The sequence below is a fragment of the Theobroma cacao genome, chromosome 3 (assembly GCF_053813885.1).
Source record: "Theobroma cacao isolate CCN51 chromosome 3, ASM5381388v1, whole genome shotgun sequence".
NCBI classification, from domain to species: domain Eukaryota; kingdom Viridiplantae; phylum Streptophyta; class Magnoliopsida; order Malvales; family Malvaceae; genus Theobroma; species Theobroma cacao.
Genome location: NC_142641.1, coordinates 7,723,893 through 7,744,587, shown reverse-complemented (window position 1 = coordinate 7,744,587; position 20,695 = coordinate 7,723,893). Strand labels below are relative to the sequence as shown.

The 20,695-nt window shown below is 33.6% G+C and overlaps 1 protein-coding gene across 2 annotated transcripts; it reads right to left on the bottom strand.

Annotated features, from left to right (window-relative positions):
* Positions 1-5,281: 5,281 nt before the first annotated feature.
* LOC18604387 (Protein kinase superfamily protein) lies at positions 5,282-20,325 on the bottom strand. Of its 2 annotated transcripts, none has more exons than XM_018117908.2 (18): positions 19,364-20,325; positions 15,594-15,658; positions 15,285-15,467; positions 13,837-15,210; positions 13,150-13,322; positions 12,715-12,961; positions 10,948-11,040; positions 10,728-10,868; positions 10,529-10,621; positions 9,826-10,030; positions 9,420-9,505; positions 8,227-8,315; positions 7,211-7,262; positions 7,031-7,087; positions 6,762-6,935; positions 6,595-6,672; positions 5,890-6,073; positions 5,282-5,797 (listed from the first exon to the last, which is right to left on the bottom strand). In XM_018117908.2, exons 1-17 carry the CDS (start codon positions 20,049-20,051, stop codon positions 5,990-5,992), a joined length of 3,882 nt encoding a protein of 1,293 aa, XP_017973397.2. In that variant the 5' UTR covers positions 20,052-20,325; the 3' UTR covers positions 5,282-5,797; positions 5,890-5,989. The 2 variants fall into 2 exon arrangements, with proteins under 2 accessions (XP_017973397.2, XP_017973398.2); XM_018117909.2 differs by having other exon boundaries at positions 6,765-6,935.
* Positions 20,326-20,695: the final 370 nt, after the last annotated feature.

Genomic DNA, 20,695 nt, shown 5'->3' with positions numbered 1-20,695 from the left:
CAATAATAAAAAAAATCAAAAAAATATGTATATAATGAAAAATGAGAGAAGTAAAGTAGCTTAGTTTTAAGATTTTTTTCGTTTGGGTTTTTAGGAGTAGATTTTTAGAGGGTTTTGGTGGTTGGATGGTCGATTAAAAGAGCGAAGAAGTTTAGGGAGCTTTGCTGCTGGTTTAAACGAGAGATTGGAAGCTTAGTTGCTGCCAAAAGGAGAAAAAAGAGAGACCGATAATATGAGTGAGAGAGCTGATGAGAGAGCAGAAAAATGGAGTTCTTAGAGAAAGGGTAGAATAGGCTGTGGAAGAGAGAAAAGAAAAAAGTAAAAATCAACTTGTATAGTTAGAGAAAGGGTTTCCAAACGACGTCACATTGGCTGGAGAAGGAAGGGCTTTTCCTTTTCTTCCAAGTGGTGCAGCAAGAGCAGACTTGTCTTCAATGCACCATACGGTGCGTTTCACGAGGCTTGGGCACTTGGAAGTGGAGCAGACCGGTACTGCCCCTTGGAGGTAGAGTAAGCTTGTAGTTTACTTTGGAAAGATCAGTTTTTGGACATTTGGTTAGAGCCCATCAAACCAAAGGTCTTTGGTCTTGTTTTGGCCCGCTAGGTAATGGACCTTTTCCTTAAATGTTGACTTGACTTATTCTTGGGTTTGGCATTTTCTTGTTTGCATGTTTATGATTTTTCCCTTTGTTTAGAAATTATGCAATAGTTTCCATTTTTTTAATATATTTACACATATGTGTTATAAGCACAAGATAAAATTTTGAAATATCATGAGTCATAAAAAAATAGACCAAGTAAGATAATAATAATAAAATATATAACCACATAGAAAGGAATTAAATAAATAGAGGAGAAAATATATCTAATAAGAATAAATTAAGTATATAATAAATAAAAAATACATGATGTAAATATAATTATTATAAAAAATGAAATCATTATTTTGAGTGACCCGATAATAGAATTTCACTTAAAAAAGCAAAGAGTTGTCTTTTTCGAGTGGATTTCTTAGGTGTTGAGTTTGAGACGGATTTTCACCGAAGCGTCGGGATAAATCCGAACTCTATGCTCCAATACCCATTAACTCAAATAATCATTGTTAAAAAATAATATATATTAGAATAAATAATAATCAATGGTAATAAATATATGAACAAGGTAATAAGTCATCCTAAATTATTAAACATATTGTTGCATGAATTACGAACCAGCTAACTTAATAAATGCGTTCATATAGAAATCATCATTTTATCTTGTCATCGCATGCCACGTTTATCCTGTTAACGGGGCGGGAATACCGATGATGAGATATCCATTTGGAACACAAGAAGTCACAATTCTAAGTGAATTTCCTTAGGTTAAGATTTCGATTAAGACTCCACCAGTACGATGGAAGGGTCTTAATTTGGAATTGCGATGTTCCTAATCTTAAATAAATAAAAACTATACATACTTACTGACCAATTAATCACAATATACAAACAAAAGAAATAAGGAATTAATGGTAATAAGAAATTCGGTAATAATAATAATAATACAAAAAAAGAATGGATAATATACATATAAATAAGTAACAATTATGAAATTAAAAAAAAACTTGGTCTAAAAATATGATTTTGGAAAATTTCATACAGCAAAATAAATAAGCACTTATATGGCAAAGTACATAACGAAATAAAAATGGAACAATAAGTAAATATAAGATATTTAGTCACAGTATATATGCTCATAAGAAGGAACAAACATTAGAATTACAAGTGCATCATGTACCATGGTTGCACTGTTAAATGTCATGGCATATAGATATATTCTGTATACTGGTATTAACTTCGATGATGAGACTTTTCGAGGAAGCTTGCGAAGGCGAATTCCTCCAGTAAACTCCCTAAGGGATCCCACTAGTATGATGGGAGGGTTCAAAGAAATATTTTTAATAAAAAGCTTTTACCTGTATTAGGATTTACATTTATGAAAACACTGTTTTTTCACTCACAAACTATTATTCCGATGATGGGATTTACTCGTTAAACTCGCGAAGGTGAGTCTTCCAGGTAATTCTCTAGGTGAAAGGATATCTTCGGATCCCACCAGCATGATGAGTGGATTTTATGCCATGCATTTCACAATTTGCATCACCGGGTACGTCACAATAAAATAAAAGATTAAAAATAAAAAAAAATAAATATAATAAAAATAAAAATAAATAAATAATAATTAAGGAAAATATAAAAATAAAATCAACAGGGTAAGATAATATATGATTAAATGGTACCGTTCGTGGAACGGGCGTCATAGGGATGCTAATCCTTCATTGTGCGTAAGCGTACTCTCCGAACCCAACTCTAAATAAAATACATAGACCAGTTCATCGTTTTGTCGACGAATCTAAAATCAATTCAGGATTTCATCAAACATAACCAATTTAATAAGTGACCAATTGTACCTAAGTAAAAAAGATTGGTGGCAACTCCCCAAATTTTCTCACATCTAACGGTCGGATTTCTGGACCCGCACGTTACGACAGATAAATAATGGAGTTAGTGTTGTTTTAGTAGGTCAGGTTGTAGCCACAACACCGAAAGTATTTTATCTTGCATTTTAGTTAATGTTGTATTCAATTTTTGGTAAACGAATTGATCCATCTTACTTTACACAAACTTATATGTATGTCTTCTACAAATAAAATACCAAATTGTTACATTTAGTCCTTTTATTATTATCATCATCTGTGTCAACTTTCAAACATTGTTAATATCGGTTTAATTGTTAATCTCGTTAAGATTTTTTCATTAAATATGCTGACATAATGTTAACTATGTTAATTGATATTCGATGTGGCGTTTATCACGTTGGTTGATGTCAAGGTGGAATTGATTAAAAATAAATTTTAATTTTTTAAAATTTTAAATTTAAAAATATTATAAAATAGAATAATTTATATTTTTATTTAAAATATAAATATTTTTTATAAATTCTAAAAAATAAATATGGAATAATTTTGTATTTTTTTTAAAAAATCTAAAATAACCAACTAAATTTTTAATTTTAAAAATTCTGAAAGATTAAGAAAATTATTTATTTTATAAAATTCTAAAAAATTTAAAGAAAACCAAAAAATAATGTTTATCACTTGAAATTTAAAAAACAGAAATAATTTTAAATTTAAAAAAAGCATAGGACGGTTTTTTATTTTTAGAAATTTTAAAAATTAGAAAATAAGTTTAAATTGTTTAAAAATTCTGAAAAGAAAAGAAAAGAAATATTTTTTATTTTTATTAAATTATGAAAATAAAAAATATATTTAAAATTTTTGGAAAAATAAAAGTATTCTTTTTTATTTTCAGGATTTTTTTAAATTTTAAAAAATATTTCTTCCTTTTGAATGTTTCATAATTTTTTAAAAAATAAAAAAATTATCTATTTACTTTCAGATATTTCCATAAAAAGTTAATTTTGGTTTTTTAATTTTTAATTTTTGAATTTTTAATAAAATAAAAAAATGATTTCCATTTCATATTTTTTAAGAATTTAATAACAATAACAATATTTTTAATTTTCAAAATTATTAACAAATAAAAATAAAAAAATAATTTCTAATTAACATCATGTCAACACAACTAATATGACATCATCATAAAAAATATTACATCATAATCATTTCAGCATAAGTCAACATAATCAACATAACCTCATCAATTCCGTCAACATCGATCAAAATAAACAAATACCACATCAACATATTTAGCAAGAACTCTAACAATATTAACGATTGAATCAAGATTAATAATTTTTTAAAGAAGAGAGATTTATTTTGTGCAAATAATAATAGAGAGAGAGATTTTAAGTCCAAAATGCTGATATAGTTTGAGGACTAAATTGAAAATTCAGCTTATTTATTATGTTAATTTCCATCAATGAGTTGAGCAATTTCAAACATAAATCTGCATGATAGAGAGAGGGTGCAAGGCTTTCGGCTAATTGGTAAGGCTGGGCTGGACCATCCAGTGGACGTTGAGATGCAAACTAGTATCCACTTTATGTCTTCTTTTTTTTTTTTTTTTTCATTTTTATAAAAATAGGATTAATATATTTTCCTGATCCAGTCATTGGATTAGATACCCTATTTATATAAATTATGCATGTCAAATTGTAAGTTAATCCAACATGTCTGATTATATTATTTTGACAGCTGTAAAATCTTAACGGTTAAATATATATATAAATATGTATATATTTCGAAAAAAGACAATACTTTCAATTAATGTGAATAAGTATCTCATTTATTTGAAACTTTACATAGACCGCGGTTGGTGGAACTAAGAGCCAAATAATTCAATATCAATATTTTACATAATTTGGCTGATTTCATTGTCGTACTTAAATATCAAATTGATTAAATATTTTTAAAAAATCAACTTGAATCGGTCAAACATAGCAAAGAATCAAACCGATCAAACATTGAATTGGTTCAATCAATTCGATTTTGAATCAAAAGGATCAAAATTTTATCACTCTTTTTTTGTAAAGTACAATATTAAAATTTATAAATTTCATCTATAATTATAAAATATACAAATAATCTAAATATAAAGAAAACATAACATTTATCCTCACTTAGCTGAAAATTTTAAAATCGAAAACCGACCAAATAAATAAATTAGATTAAACTTTTTAAACAATAGATTCAATAAACCAATTAAACCGAACCGTTTTACTCAAATCGTATTAAATTCGATTGAATAATTAGCCTAATCCAATTCTACATATATATGAGTATGATTGCAAAAATTAAATTTAACGATAATAGCAAAGAGAATCTATTTTCTTACACCTGCTTTCATCACAGAATAAAGATCTTGTAATTAACCAATATTATATACAAGTTAGAAATAAAGAGAAAGAAAAATGTGCTTTTATATTTTTATTGGCTTTTAAAGTAAATAATAAAATGATCATTTGTGTCATATTTATTACTTTTAAATAAAATTAAAATAAATTAAAGTTCGGATTAACTTATCAACTCATTCGATTCTATTTCGAACCTTTCGAGTTTGAGTCAATTTAGGTACGAGTTATTTAGTGAAAAAAAAAAAAACAATTCCTGTATCCACATGCTATATAAATTTCTATATACAGTAAGAACTTCATATGCTAATAACTAACTTAAAATCAAACTGTAAAACCATCTTAATGTGCCTACCTTACCAACTGGAAAAGGTCAATGCTTTGCAAAGAGAGATGAGTGACAAGAGACTATGCAAATAAATAGAGGTGGTAATTGCAACAACAGAAGCAATTTATATTTCATTCCATCAGATATTTGACTAAAAAGTACAATCTTACAACTTATACAATGGCCTAATGCTGTGACTCAATAGAACAGGTATAATGGCAAAACTTTTGAGAGCCAAATATTAAATGCAAAATTTAAGGCCATCTAATGTTATGTAGTGATTACAACTCCCATTTTCCAACCTGCCAAGGCACAATTATAACTTCTTGGAAGCATTGGACCATTCTTAAAACAGCCAAAAAACACTTTTGAATTGATCATAAGGGATGTGTTTTCATTGCTCTCAAGACTATGCAGAAAAAAACACATCAATAAAAAATCACAAATTACACCACTGGCCAAAACACCAGAAACCAACACTGTGGCATGTAAATTTAGGGTACACTAAGGTCCTCAGGATCTAAGCAGCTGCACAGTAAATTTGAAATCCCAGAGTGTAGACTTGTTACCTATAAAAAGGCACATCCCGAAGCAGTTTGAATCCCAAGTTTTCTTCTATCTCTGCAAGGGTGAAAACACCATATCAACTTACTTTACGGTACAATATATTTATTCAAAGAAAACACAAGTTGTAGAGACTTCAAATGACATACATGTACAGGGTATACAAACAACACAGGTGATGAGGCTCCTTAAATATGCCAAATCAATCTAATGTCAAAAAACCAAGCTCTCACAAAGAAGAGGAGCGTCCTATGCATTAGAATTTGCTGGATGATCATCCTTCCAACCTTTAGAAAGCAGGTCGTAATTAATTGATGCAAGCTGGGAGAGATTCTAACAACCACAATGAAAAAGAGAGTCAGGAAATAGCAACAAAACTTGATCAAGAAAAACTAAATACAAAAATATTACAGTCCAGAGGAGAAGCACAATGACCATCAAATTGATGCGGCTAAGTTGTAAATTGACACAAACCACCATACAGCTTTAAATCAATCATAACTACAATAATAACAGCGTATTGCAGAACATGATACATTGTTGCTTACTATATTTATCTATTAAGAATGTTGCAAACTGTCCTTCATATGGAGGCCAAGATGAACATTTTTAACAAGCCCACTATACTTTATGTGGGCATGTATAAGTATACATATGACAAAATGCTGGAGGAAGGCAACATCAATAGGACAAAAAATAAATAGAAAGAAAGGAATTTGAAAACTTAAAAATAAAATCAAAAAACTAAAATCTGTCTCTAAGTGCCATGCTAGCAACAATTAAAAGCAACTAAAGCACTTAAATCCAAACCAAAACAAAAATTCCTGATGCATTCTTACTAGGTAAAAGAATACCTTAAATGAGAAATTACTGAAAGAATAATTGACAGATGAACCAGACTCAAATTCAGCCAGGCCTCCACATTCATCTCCCTGTTTCATTTTTGTTCAACAGAAAGTCAACACCACATATCATAGATAATCATCATTTAGGAAACTGCAAATTTCTAGGGTTAAGATACCACTTCATCTTGGCGGTTGCTCAGGCAACTACTACTGCCGCTTAAGCTGTCAGCATCACTGGAATCATCAAACTCACTACCAGGATATGCATGGTCATCTGAAGTATTCCATGAGTAGCGACTTGTAAAGTAACTGGTATCAAGTGCACTCTCTGAAGTGGGAACAAAAGCAGCCTGTAAAATGTGCAAAAGCATGGTTGAGTAAATATAAGACTCTTTAAAAAAGTTAGATAGTGCAGAATTCATAATTGATGGAAAGACATTCACACCTTTTGCCTCGCAAGGGTGTCCCAATTGATATCTTTGAAGAATACATGCTGCTTCACCTGTATTACAATTTTATCATTAGTAATTCAAACATTTAAGGCAATTATGAAAACCATATACCCAAAGATATAAAAAAAAGGAAAAAACCCAAAACTTGTACTCATATTAAGAACCATTATCACCTCTGATGCTCCTCTGGCTCCAAGTCTCTGATGGGGATCTTCTGTCAAGAGTCTGGAAATTGAATATATTAAGCAACTTTTGAGTCGAAAGCGAGGCACTTGAAGCAAGAAAAATACTCAAATGAAAAGAGCATTAAACTAAGAGACTCCTAAAACACATTTAAGCTTGATACTAGTGACCTTGAAGAACCCTTGGTTAAAACATCTTGATGCAGTTTATTTTATTGAGAAAATATTTACAAAGTTAAGGAATTCATGTTGCCAAACGCAAGGCCCAGCAAAACTCAAAAAATTAAAAGTTTTCTTTTTTAAAAGAAAAAGAGCATTAATGGTGTTAAACACACAAGGTCCTTAACATATGAAGTTATTAAAGACTGTAAAATCGATCATAGGAACATAATATCTAGCGTATGGTCAGTTTATAAAGATACCAATGGAATCTATAGATGGTCTTCAAAATGCAGAACGTAGAAACTTCTAGAAAAGCAAAATTATAGAGGAATACAGAATAAAGGTTTCATCAAATATCATGTGCGATAGCAATAGCAAAAATTAAGATGACGCAGCAGTATTTCACTGCATCAGTCACAGACATGAAGAATCGAACACGACACAAGTACATATCTTCTGTAATGTAGATATGTCCCCATCACAAACATGAAAGCAACAATTCCAAACATACGGGGATGCATCTATACACATCTGTGCACACACATTGTTATCATAATAAGATTTATATTTTCTCAACATTGTTCACAGCTTTATTTTATCAGTCTACAGGACTGAAACCTCTCTTTTAGTAAAGCCATAAAGCAAATAAAGTACAGCTCTCTTTGCAAACCATTCATGCACCAGAAAATGCTGTCATAGACAACATAACAACGTTATGCCCATGAAATAATGTTATATGAAACTACTTGGTCTCATTCTTTTCATTACAACTGTCATTTATTTCAACATGCATAAAATTCTCTTGAAATACCAATACCACATAAAAAAACAAACAAATTTCTTACCGATCAATTAGATCTTTTGCTTCCAGGCTCATTTCTTCAGATACCCGTGGCCAAGGTATTTTACGGTTGAGAATATTATCAAATATTGTCTAAAACCAAAATGTGGAAGAAAGTAATGTAAGAATGAGATATATGGCACACCAACAATTTTAGCAGCATTTTAAAGAAAAAAGTTTAAAAAGAAAACATTCTTTAAAGAATTTTAACAGCTACATCCAGGTAAAATAAGATTCAAATGAACTATAAGGGGTGAACCTTATTGTTATATATAGCAATGCACCATGCCACCTACTAATTAAATTTGACTTTAGAATTTTCTCAAAAACAGAAAAGAAAATGAAACCCATAGCGCAACATCAATATTAAAGTATCCACGTATTTTGAACAAATAAAAAGATTAGCAAGTTTCCTGCTAGGCCAAGAGTACAGAGTAGCAAAACTAACTGGAAAGTGAGTAAATGCACCACGATAACTGTGCAGTTTTAACTAAGTCAAACAATACATATAACCTATAATTGTCCAAGGTGCAAGAAAAGCCCAACATTATATTATGTTTTCAACATATTTCTATTATTGCCTTGGCAGTTTCTATCCCTGCCAAGAAAGTAAAATCTGGCCCCAAACTCAGAAATCATACCCATCAATTGATACAAGGCTTATGTCTTCCAATTCACCCATTAACACAACAAAATTATAAACGTAATAGCACTGAGCATGGTGATTGGGTGTTAGTCAAAGATATGATTGATTTCCTATCCTTATTGAAAAGCATCAACCAGACACCTAACAACAACTCCAGTCACTAATTTAGAAATAGTTTCAGTTTTCCAACACCTCGTTTTCAATGCAATCTGGATTAAAAGAAACTCATCATTAGGTGGAAATTAAAATTTAAGAACTGAATAAAGAGAAGAGGAGATATAGAGATCTAAAAGTACAAAGTAGGAAAGATAACTATAATCTAACAGTGTAACCCCACATTCATATATTGAGAGCACTATAAATCTCAAACAATCATCTGGGAAAAAAAAAGTTGATATACTTCAAATAATAGACCAACAGAATAAGAGTACAGAAAAAAAAAAAAAAAAAGCACGTGTTGAAGAGAAATAAAATGCATAACAAGAAATAGTCAAAGGAAGCAGAACAATCAGTACTAAGAAGAACTAGAACGCATAGAATCAAGATATAACCTGTGGATGCTCTGCATTGAATGGTGGAATGCCAACAATCAGTTCAAACAAAATGACACCCACAGACCACCAATCCGCCGTTGCACCTGAGGAAAATTGAATGTTACAGTGAACTTACTGCTTTCAAATATTAATCAGCAACCAATAAGTTTTGAAATGCATAAGCTTATCAGGTAGAAACAAAGACGTAGACATTAATCAGCAACCAATAAGTTTTGAGCTATTTATAACCAAGATATCAATCACAAAATCTATTATTTAACTAAAAAATTTGGATCCAAGTTGCTTAAGCTCTAGGGGCATATGCTTTTCAGGTTGACCAAATTTTAATCTAACTTGACCTTTAAGACAAACAGATGATGAAAAGATAATTAAAGCACCTTAAATTAAAAAGGGCTATACAAACCATGTCCTGTTCCCAAAAGAATCTCTGGTGCCAGATAGTCGGGTGTACCCACAGCAGAACGTTTCTTCCGCCTCTCTTGCTGATGCTCAGATGCAGATAATTGAGGCTGCTCATCATCAAGAAGAGATGTTCCGCTAACTGCTGGACCAGATAAGTCATCAGTGCTGTTGATGAGACCAACCTTTGAAAGCCCAAAATCTGTCAACTGCTCAAATGGAAAATTTTACTATAAGTTTAAAAGGGGATATTAAAAAAAAAATGAAAGGTCCAAAATTTAATACCAAAGAAGTAATCTTGATGCCACATTCCTGTTAAGGTACACTCATTTGCTTAACAAACTATCATCTTGTAGGCATATGTAGGTATTCCCTTGACCACTCAATAACATCTCACATTTTAACATGATGAGTTTTTTTCCCTACTCAGCCAATACTGTAAAACACACACCTCATCTTGCCATTGTGATCTCAATAAATTTCATAAATTATGACAAAACAATAGAAGATATTTTGCATTACGACTCTCATTAAGTAATAAATAGAAAGATGATATTTTGCTTCCATCCAAAAGAAAAAAGATTACAACTGTAAATAACTGTGCAGTTAGAACTTCCAAAAACAACAGACTAACAATAATCAAGCAATGTATATCTCCTAATATCTGGCAAAAGAAGGGAATCAAGGAAGGTCATATTAACTGTTACCTTGATATGACCATCATGTGCAATTAACAAATTATCAGGCTTCAAATCACGATGAACCACATGGAGAGAATGTAAATATTCCAAGGCAAGCACCTGTAAGAATATGTATATACAAATATATACTTTACATAACAAAGAAAGAGAATTCTACTAATATAACCCAAGATATTTATAAGGAAAATATTAAACCAAAACTTACAACTTCCGCTATGTATACACGAGCAACCTCTTCGTCCAAGCAGCCTAAATTTCTCAATAACGAATACAAATCTCCTCCATTTAAATACTCCATCACAAGATACAAGTTCTCACGGCAAGTGAATGAATAGAAGAATCGAACCTGATACAGCACATTAATTTAATAGTATGAAAACAAGTTCTCAAGGAAGGTAAATTCTTTGCAAACTAGACCCGCTCACCACAAATGGGTTGCGAACTGAAATCAAAATATCACGCTCTGCCAATATACTTTCAACTGCATTCTTGCGAATCATATCTGCCTTCTTTAGAACCTGTACCAAACAGCATAAACATGTTTTTAATTCAAAAAATTGATTCCCCTTCATCTCTCAGCGACAAGCTAACTACAGAGAACAATGAAACTGATATGAGGAACCCAAACATGATACGAGAAAATTTAGAGGGATGTCACAATAAAACGAAAGCAAGATATGCCTTTAACACAAACGAGACTTATATGCTAACTCATACAGTATTAAAATATAAAACACAGCCCTCCTTAAGAACAGGATATAGAAATTAGGTAAAAAGGCTTCAACAAAGCAAATCAAGAGAGAAAGCAGGAAATTTAAAATAAAATTAAACTAAAAAATTTCCCTGGGCTTTGCTTTTTTTTTTTTTCTCATTTTAAAAATATTTCTATGAATTTTTATATTTGGTATTTTTGCGCCGATTACTTTAGATTATAACCTTTTCTAGAGAAAATATATAATTAAAAAAGAAGAAACAGAGGGAAATGAAAAATGAGAAAAAAATTGAATAAAACAATTTTCCCAATTTTTTTCATTTATTTTTATTTAATTTTCTGTTCTTTCTGCCTTATCTTTTTCTTTCTTTTACCCAAAAACTTAGAACCTTTTTACTCAACTTTAAAAATATACAAATTGATAGACCCAATGTGTACACTTGATAATATACTTTTTTCTAAAATAATATTAAATCATAACTGTTTTTTGGAAAACATTTAAGAAAAAAAAGGCAAGAAAAATAAAAAATGGAGGAGAAAAAGGATAAACTAAGAAAAAGATCCAACACATTCATCCACTAAAAGGTCCAAAATCATGTTTGCTTACTAAACACACAATGCACCGAAAAAAAAAAAAAAAAAGCCCAAAACCCTTTTTTTGCATTTTTTCTTATTCTTTCTCTTTTCTTTGCCTTATTTTTATCTTTAAAATACACATTGATCACTCCAATGTTATAGTTGGTGTTTCTTTCAAATTAATATAAATTATGATCTATTTAAGCAAATATCGGAAAAAGGAGGGAAGAATAATTTTTTTTTTTTTCTTCTTCCTCTCTCTTCTTTCTTTTTCTCTCCCTCTGTCTCTTTCTCTGACAAACAAAAAAACTAAGATAAACAAATACTTAAAATGGCAGAAATGGGCACAGAAAATGGAAAAAATTGGACAAATTGACCTCGAGATTTTGAAATACCAGGGGTACCCAGAAACTTAATTCAATAGGTAGTATATAAATAATGCACACTTAAAGAGAAGAATGCAACTTGACTTAGCAGTTTTTATAAAACGATTTACTAAAAATCAAGTTCTTGAAGCATAAATCTCTTCCCAACTTGATTCGCTAGAACACATTTTTGGCTAATCCAGATCACAGTTCCATAGAGAGTTACCAAATTTGGTAAAATCTCTTGATATACATTCAGGAATGAAAGAAATGAAAAGTTTCTAAGAAAGGAAAAGTGCCCTGATAGCATCATAACACTAAAGTTACCTTTTAAGTAATTACACTTTCACATGATGTAAACACCATAAGAACCAACAAATATGAAACAAACCAATGATAAGCATCTAAAAGATTAATACACTACTGCTTCATAAAAAAGGATTAAGAGAGTAACATAAACTGATTTTAGAAATAATTTAAAAAAATATTATATTCATTAAGGAAAAAGAGTTTAGGGAAAGAAAATCAAACTCAGGTACCTTTATTGCAAAAAGATCCCCTGTTGTTCTCTTTTTAGCTAAGAAAACACGCCCAAATGCTCCACGACTAATTGGTTTTATTATCTCAAAATCATCTATGGTGGTACGGTCCCTAGATGAATGATTAGGGCTAGTTCTCAAACTACGAACCACATCATCCTCTAAAGGAGCATCCTCATCAATGACAGTACTTGTTATATCAACCTTTTCATCATCCACTAGCTCACAAAGCTGCAAATACTTCTCCCTACATTTTAAAATTGATTACTAAATAAGAAAAGAACAACAAACTCAATAAGAACCTTTTACTCAAAGTTCAAATTCTTTCCACAAGATTGTTCAGCAAAGTTTTCATCATAAGCTAAAATTTACTTTCCTTAGTGTATCTACTGCATACTTTATAATCTTAAAAATAACCAGGAGCAACATACTGACCTAATCAGCTTCTCAATACGCGCCCCAAATGTTTCTACTGTAAGTGCATCAAATTTTCTGCGGTCTATGACAAGTCTCAACTCCTCAAGAAAAGATAGTAAAAATGGCATGGAATGATCATCAACCAATGGCGTATTTGCTACACATCTTGCAATATCAGCTAGTTCATTCATCTGCATGATCCAAAAGAAATTAAGACTTAATACTGCCATAGTAAAACCAATATACACCACTGCCAGCTAGATTTTAACAAGCAACAACTTAGGACGACAAAACCCATACTCTTCAAAGCAGATAAATAATGCATCTGCACCGTATAAACTGGCTCCTACTGTCTAAACTATCTGTATGAGTACTATTAGCAATCTAATGCAGGTACATAGCAGCCTTCTATTGACAACAACTGAATTGAAATAAATTCCAGTTGACTTACAACAAAGGCAACAACTATGCCTTTCATATGATTAAATTTAACGTAAACAACCAAAAAGAAGAATAGAACAAGGAGAGGAGGAATGCTGGGCATGGAGGAAAGGTCAAGGAAAAACTATAAATTGGTAAAAGTAAACATAAAAAAGCATACCAGTTGTATTGGCCATATAAAAGTACATAGCAATCAAAGCATGTAATTCAACAGCTCTAAAAGCAGGCAAGTCTTTCAGAATTGAAAACTGGGCAAAATAATACCTGTGGAAGATCCTCTTGCTCAGAAAAAGCACCCTTGCCTGACAATAACAAGTCTATCTGACTAGTCCTTGGTGTCAATAAAGGAGATCTAGGAGTCATGCTTCCTGCAGATGATGTTGTCATTCCTTGATCAGACTTAGGACCAAAGCGAGTTTTACACGACATGGAAGGCAAACCCTTAAGGTCATCCATAAAAACTGAATTATCCGCTTCAGGAAAACAATCAAGCATGTCTTCTGAACCTCTCCTGGACCAATCACTTAGTTTAGGAGATAGAACATCAGATTCTTCAGTCACACTTGAATTTGATACTTTAGCACCATCTGGGCTCCCAACGTGTTGGATGTCCTTATTAGCAAAGGAGTCTGTCATCTTCTCCAGCGTTTCAGCAATTCTTACAAGACGTTCATCAACACTTAAGCCCTTCTGATCACATCGATCAGCTACTGCACATATTCTTGAGTGATCTTCCACATTCGAGGTGGCCACCTCCTCCTCGCAAATGCGGCATATTATAGAACTTTCTTCAGAAACATTTGGTTGATCTCCCCAGTAACCCCAAGAAACTTTGTGTTGATGCTTAGAAGAATGTTCTTGTGATTCTTTTGCAGGAGGAAGCTCCTGAAGCTTCATAGCAGCCAGATCTACATCGGAAGCTCCTCTCCTTTTCAAGGTTTCAATCTTATTATCATTCTGCTCCTTGGAAGCAATGACTTCCTTTGGACCTTTTTTGGCAGGAGATGGGAGTTTCTTCCAAGAAGCTATCCTGTCTCTGCTTGCAGGAGACTCCAAGTTCTTTGGAGTGTCATCAGTAGGAGCAATTAAACCTCCTGGCAGTACAACATGGTCCCTCTTCCAATCCAAGGCATGCTGCTCCTGACTATAAGCTTTCTTAGACGAAGCTGCCTTTGAAGACTTTGACCCCTTTGATGCACTCAGACTTTTTGCTTCTCTTAGGACACCTGAAGAAGTTCTCTTATCTACAGGATGCAGAATTCTAGATTGGCGAAGTTGTATCACAGGTTCATCTTCAGCCAACCCACTTTCTTTGTGGAACTGCAACAATCTTGTACACCTTGTGAGAATGAAAAGCATCTTGGTATAAAGCTGCTTAAGCGTGCCTGGAGGAAGTTCTTGACGCTTATCATCTAACTCCTGAACAATGCCTTCACACTGAAGCCAAAACTCTCCAGGTGGTGTCATAGCACAGCTTCGAGCCAGAACCAGCAAATCCTCAATAGTTTCCTGCCACTCGGGATGACTTTCAGCATTTTTTTCAAGAATTCCAACAAGATCTGCGGCAAAAATAGCCAGATCAGCGTTCACTTCCTCCTTTGCTTTGTCAAATTTTGCCCGAATCGCAATCAAGATCTCCTGCACAAAACAGAAATCTAATTAGGAACACATAACAACAAGAAAATAGGTCACAAGATATAGGATTAGAGTACCTCCAAGTTGTTTAATCGTCGAGGTTTCCAAAGTGGAAAGGGTCGTACACCTTTGGAATTTAATTCATGGGAAAAGCTCTTAATATCAGCAGGAAACCTCTTTCGAGGCCCACTTGTAACACGAAGAATAGCTTGGAAACGGGGCGATTCAGACTCCTTTGGATTTTCACAATCATATGAAGTCTGGGAAGGCAAATATTCATATAATCAGTAACACCAGCACAAGTTTAATGCTAAAAATGCCAATAAAGGGCAGTTACGAAGTAATAATTAACAGCTAGGAGAAGATCAATGAAAATGCTATTGTACCTCTGGCGTACAAAAATCTGAACTTTTTAAGCCTCCAGAATGGCCCCATGATGACTCGTTTTGCCCTGGTAACAGTATTCAAGGAAGCAAAGCAACTTTTGAGAGAAAAAACATAACAATTACCAGCAAGCCTTCAGGAAATTGAACCATTTCCAAATTAACCAGAATTCCAAAAAAAAAAAACAGTAGTTTATACCCTACAAGTCTTCTAAAATAGACAATTCTATCCTAGTTAAAACAGAAAGGATGGAGAATTGGAGAGAAATTTTGCAGCTCAAACAAATGCATAAGCATCCTACATCAACATCAGACATGCAATTCATATGTAAAGCAGTGCGATCTTTGTTTATGACATTAGAAAGGAAGAAGATGGTAAATAGAATAGCCTTGACACTTTTTAAACCAAGTTATAAGCTTAGCAGCCACAACTTTATAGATCATTTCAGAGTCCATACTTAGTTCAGATAAGCTATGATGGGGCTGTGACAGTAAATACTCAAAAAAGTATTTTACATAAGAAGCATGAATAGCATTTCTAATAACTAACAATTAGGACAGAGCAATAAGAGAAAAAGAAAAATTACGACTCATATCCAAAAAAATTTTATCACCTTCTTCGAAACAGTTTGGTTACCAAACATACATAAACCTGGAAAAAAAGAAGGGGGAAACCAGCAAAAGAAAAGGAAAAAATATGCCATGTTAAGCTACAGAATAACAAGCATCACAAGCATATCGGCATCTGCGGGAAACATCCATGGTTCTCCAAACTTTTATCACTCATCCCTCATCTTTACTTCTACTAATCACCCATCCACAATTGGCCTTTCTACTTTTTGAGCTTTTCACTTTTCAAGATGATTTGTCCAGAATTCAAGACAAATATGAAATCTTACAGAAACTCCTGTTTAGACGCAGCAAGCAGAGACAAAGTTAAAAGGCCTATCAGACTCCAAAAAAATCTAAAAATTCGATCAATAGGATGACATGTACCACATTTCTTCATTCAACATGATATATCTAGCCAGTGTGAGCAGAACTGACCATATCATGCACTTTCACAAATTCATTTTCAAATTTAAAGAACTGTTTCCCTCAGCAAATATCTGAGTATTAACTGATGAGCGAAATGATACTTCACAGAAATCATTTTTGAAATCACATACCTTTCCATTTGGAATCCATCAGCTGCACCTAATAGCACAATTTTGATTTTTTTTAAATATAATTAACAAAAACTTGAATATAGATATTTTCATTACATAAAACATTAAGGGTAAATTACCCCCACTCACTTTGGGTTTGATCATAATTCACTTTCGGTCCATTAATATTGAAAATGGACACTTCGCCCCAAAACAATATGTTGCAGAGACATAAATCTCGTCATACTCCACCATTTGAGTTTCCATTTACTTAATGATGTAGCATGAATTTTGTACCTATTTTACCCTTCTAGCATCAAAGAAACAACCTGTAATCAGAATCACACTGAGTGAAATCGCTCTCTAACTCAATAACCAGGCAAAAGCAAAAACATGGTCTCTCAGTCTCTCTCTCCCTAACTCCTCTAGCTTGAAGGTTCCGCTACTTCCACTTTTTTTTAATAAGAGGTCTAAATATAAAAGTTCCTTGGAACAAAATTTCAGTCAAAATTATTGATAAATGTTTGGGTCCTAACCCACTCTACGAGATCCAGAGGAAACTTGTCCAACCTGTCACCGTTGTAGAGAGAGCTTGAAGGTTCTGCCTCTTCCACTTATAAGCACCAGAGGAAACTTGTCCAGTCTGCTGCCACCATAGACTCCTCTAGTGGTGTTACCTCCTCATCCTCTCTTGTCTGGATAAGTTGACCAACAGCCATTTTCCCAGTTTCTACTCAAAAGCACATTCCATAGCTGCAATGGAAGTTCACTGATAACAGGTTCAACCTTTCAAAAAGATATCAGAAGCTTCTCAATTGATGGAAATCCTATACGTGGAGATAGATTATGAGATCACCCGCCCAATGGAGCTATTATTTGAAAAGTTCCAGCAACAAGATAAAAGTCCCAAGATTCCTGACTTTACAGGTTGAGGAACATCCCTTTCTCTTTTAAGCAAAACTCTAACAAACTCATCTGAGCTTGAATGCCCATCACGAATTGGAGTCAAACACATGGAAAATGATCTCACCAACATTATCTGGAAGTGATATGCCACAGACATGAGATGCTGTTTTCCAGGTGATAATTAGACGTGGCAGAGGAGGAGGTTTCATAGGAGGTGGAGCAACTAATGCAATAACATCATCATGGTTAGATGAAAAAAATAAATACCAAAGGCTGGATTTGCTTTTCAAGCCAAGCTCTCTAACATGCTTTCTAAATCTTATTCACTATCTGAAACCGAGGGATGAGATACAATAGCAAAAGTGTTCCTTAGCTTTTTCATTGTTGGAATTGTATTGTCATTGGTTGCAGTTCATTGTTTATACTAGTGGAGCAAACTTTTTCCCTTGAAAGGTAGCTCTGTTATCTTAGTCAGAACAGTTCCTTTTGGTACTACAAAACCATCCTGCCTACTTCATTAATCATGTAAACCCGGAACTCTAACTTGTTCACCTGATATATTATCCTGCACTTACTAAATCTGAGCATAGATAAGAGAGTGTTTCTTGTATAGCAATAGTTGCCTTTTTTTTTTTTTACAGCAAGAGCTTTAAGTATATTTCAATGATTCTCTGGGTGAATGAAATGTCAACTAATCTGTAAGTGATATAAAAGAATCAATTGTCTGTTTTCATATAGAAAGAAAAGATTGAGATGGGATAGGAGCAAGCAGTACGTGACAGCTAGGGGAGCAGCTGTCAGACTGCAAGCTCAAAATCACATGAAGGCAAGGGAAAGAATAGAGATATGGCATTTTAATCATTTTATAAAATCCATTAACAGCGTTTGGGGTTCTAAGGCAGAGTGTCCATTTCCAATACTAATGGACCCCAAGTGAATTATGGTCAAACCCCAAGAGGGTGGGGGTTATTTACCTAATATTTAAACTCCAACTCTCTGCAACACAGCAACTGCTAATTGTCCAAGAAAAATGCATAAGTATGGTAAAAGTAAATCTTATAATCTGATCCACTCGGTGTCCTTTATCACCACATATTGTATGTCAGATCAGAGACTACTATCAAACCCTGTGGAAAGGATAACCCACTTGAAAGCACCTTTTATGTCTCAAACCACACAAATCACCCCTCTCTTCCCAATGCCAAAAAGAGGATAGGAGAGAGAGATGGGGGTTTAGAACTTCACACTATTTGCTTTTAGCAATTTCATCTGTGCTAGAGAGTAAAATTCTTAAACCTCATGCCTCTTACAAAGTTTAATAAGGCTCAATAAATATGCATTATGTTTGTGTTAAAGTTAAGCTTCCTTTTCATTCTGCCTCGCCTCCTAGCTACACCTATTTGATCAATGCAAGAACAGCTCAGAGCTAAACAATTGATGTGGAATAAACAAACTGTTTCCAGCATTCTATCCACCAACTAGTCATTGAACAGGGAAATCCAAAATTAAGTCCCAGAATAGAGGGTAACCAAAAATAAGAATCTATTACTATAAAGCAACAGCTCTGCCATTAAAAATTAAGTCCCAGAATAGAGGGTAACCAAAAATAAGAATCTATTACTATAAAGCAACAGCTCTGCCATTAAAAATCATCAATGGCATAATCGAAACAATAACAATTATACAAGAAACAGTAATAAATCAAAGTAAGAGCAGTACCAGCTTCGGAGGATGATTCCCCATTCTGCAACCGAGACTTCCCCTGCACACTAGGACTCTGCTCTCTTGAGTGCCACCCACCACCACCACTCCCAGTCGACATACTATCCGAATTGCTCGCATTATCAAGCGAACTCTCTTGCAACAACCTCTGATTCAAACCGTCTTTCTTCCCAGAACCCGATTTCCCTGAACTACCATCGCCACCAACGCTACTTGAACCTCCAGGCCTGGACAAGTTACTGGCTCCAAGCACAGAAGCCGCCGCACTTTTCTCCCCTCTGAAACTGAAAAAGCTCTCCTGCGGCAAGGGGCCGGACCGGGTTTTTATCCTATTCAACCCCAAGGAAGAGGCGAGAATTGGCGACACAGAGGAGGGCCCGTCCTTGGCATCGGGCTTCTTGGAGGTAGAAGAAGAGGGCTTGGCAGCTGGGGTTTGGGGTTGGGGTTCTTTGGCTTTGAGGTTCAAGCGTCTGAGTCCATCTTTGACTTGGGTTTGCTTGCAAGCTACGGGACTGAAAGGGGAGGTGGAATTGGGGATCTGCTGGGAGTCAGGCTTTGAGGTTGAAGCTTTGGGTTTTTTCTTGTCGGATCGGATCGGGGAATTGGAAGTGGATCGAGGGCTATTGGATCCATCAGAATCCGATTTCTTTGAAGAGGAAAAGAAGAGCTTGTTTTTGAACACCATTTTTGTCCTGTTTGCTTCAGCATAAGGATTGGATGAAGGGAAGCAGCCACTAAATGATTCCTGCACCCAGTCCAGCCATCCGTTGTTCCATTTTATGGTCTTTAAATTTCTGTATAAGCTTACTTAACTTGACGCTGGAAGCAAAGAAGAAAGCGTTGAAGAGGCGGGGGATTTTTGCTAAGAGGGACGGGGGACGGGGGACGGGAGAGGTTGAAGCCTTTCAAGGGAAAGAGCGAAGAAGCGAATGCGACTTCAAAGTGGCAAATGTGCATATGGAAGAACAAACTACGACTTTTAAACGTCAAAGTTAAATGGTTGAAAAAACAGAAAAGATCAAGTCAATTCTTCTTTCTTTTTCTTTTTTTTTTTTGAAGGTTAGGTAATTCTGTCCTAAAGTTTTTTCATTTTAATTTAAAAACTTAATTAACTGATTTTAAGTATAATATTTCAAAAAAAGTCAAACTATTCACGAAAATTCTAATAAATTCTTATTTATTTGGAACTAAATAAATCTTTATTACTAATAATTTACTTATTATTTTCATATCATGTGATATACTGGCATATTATAATAGATATTGACATGATATGTTTTTTATGTGATATAATGACATGATGTTACATGTCATTTTGTAACTTTCACG

Coding starts and splice junctions, on each gene's coding strand:
- LOC18604387 (XM_018117908.2), bottom strand. CDS start 20,051: ATGGTGTTCAAAAACAAGCTCTTCTTTTCCTCTTCAAAGAAATCGGAT. Junction 10,031..10,528: donor CACATGATGGTCATATCAAG/GTAACAGTTAAT, acceptor CCATTTGAGCAG/TTGACAGATTTTGGGCTTTC. Junction 8,316..9,419: donor TCAATGCAGAGCATCCACAG/GTTATATCTTGA, acceptor TTTTGGTTTTAG/ACAATATTTGATAATATTCT.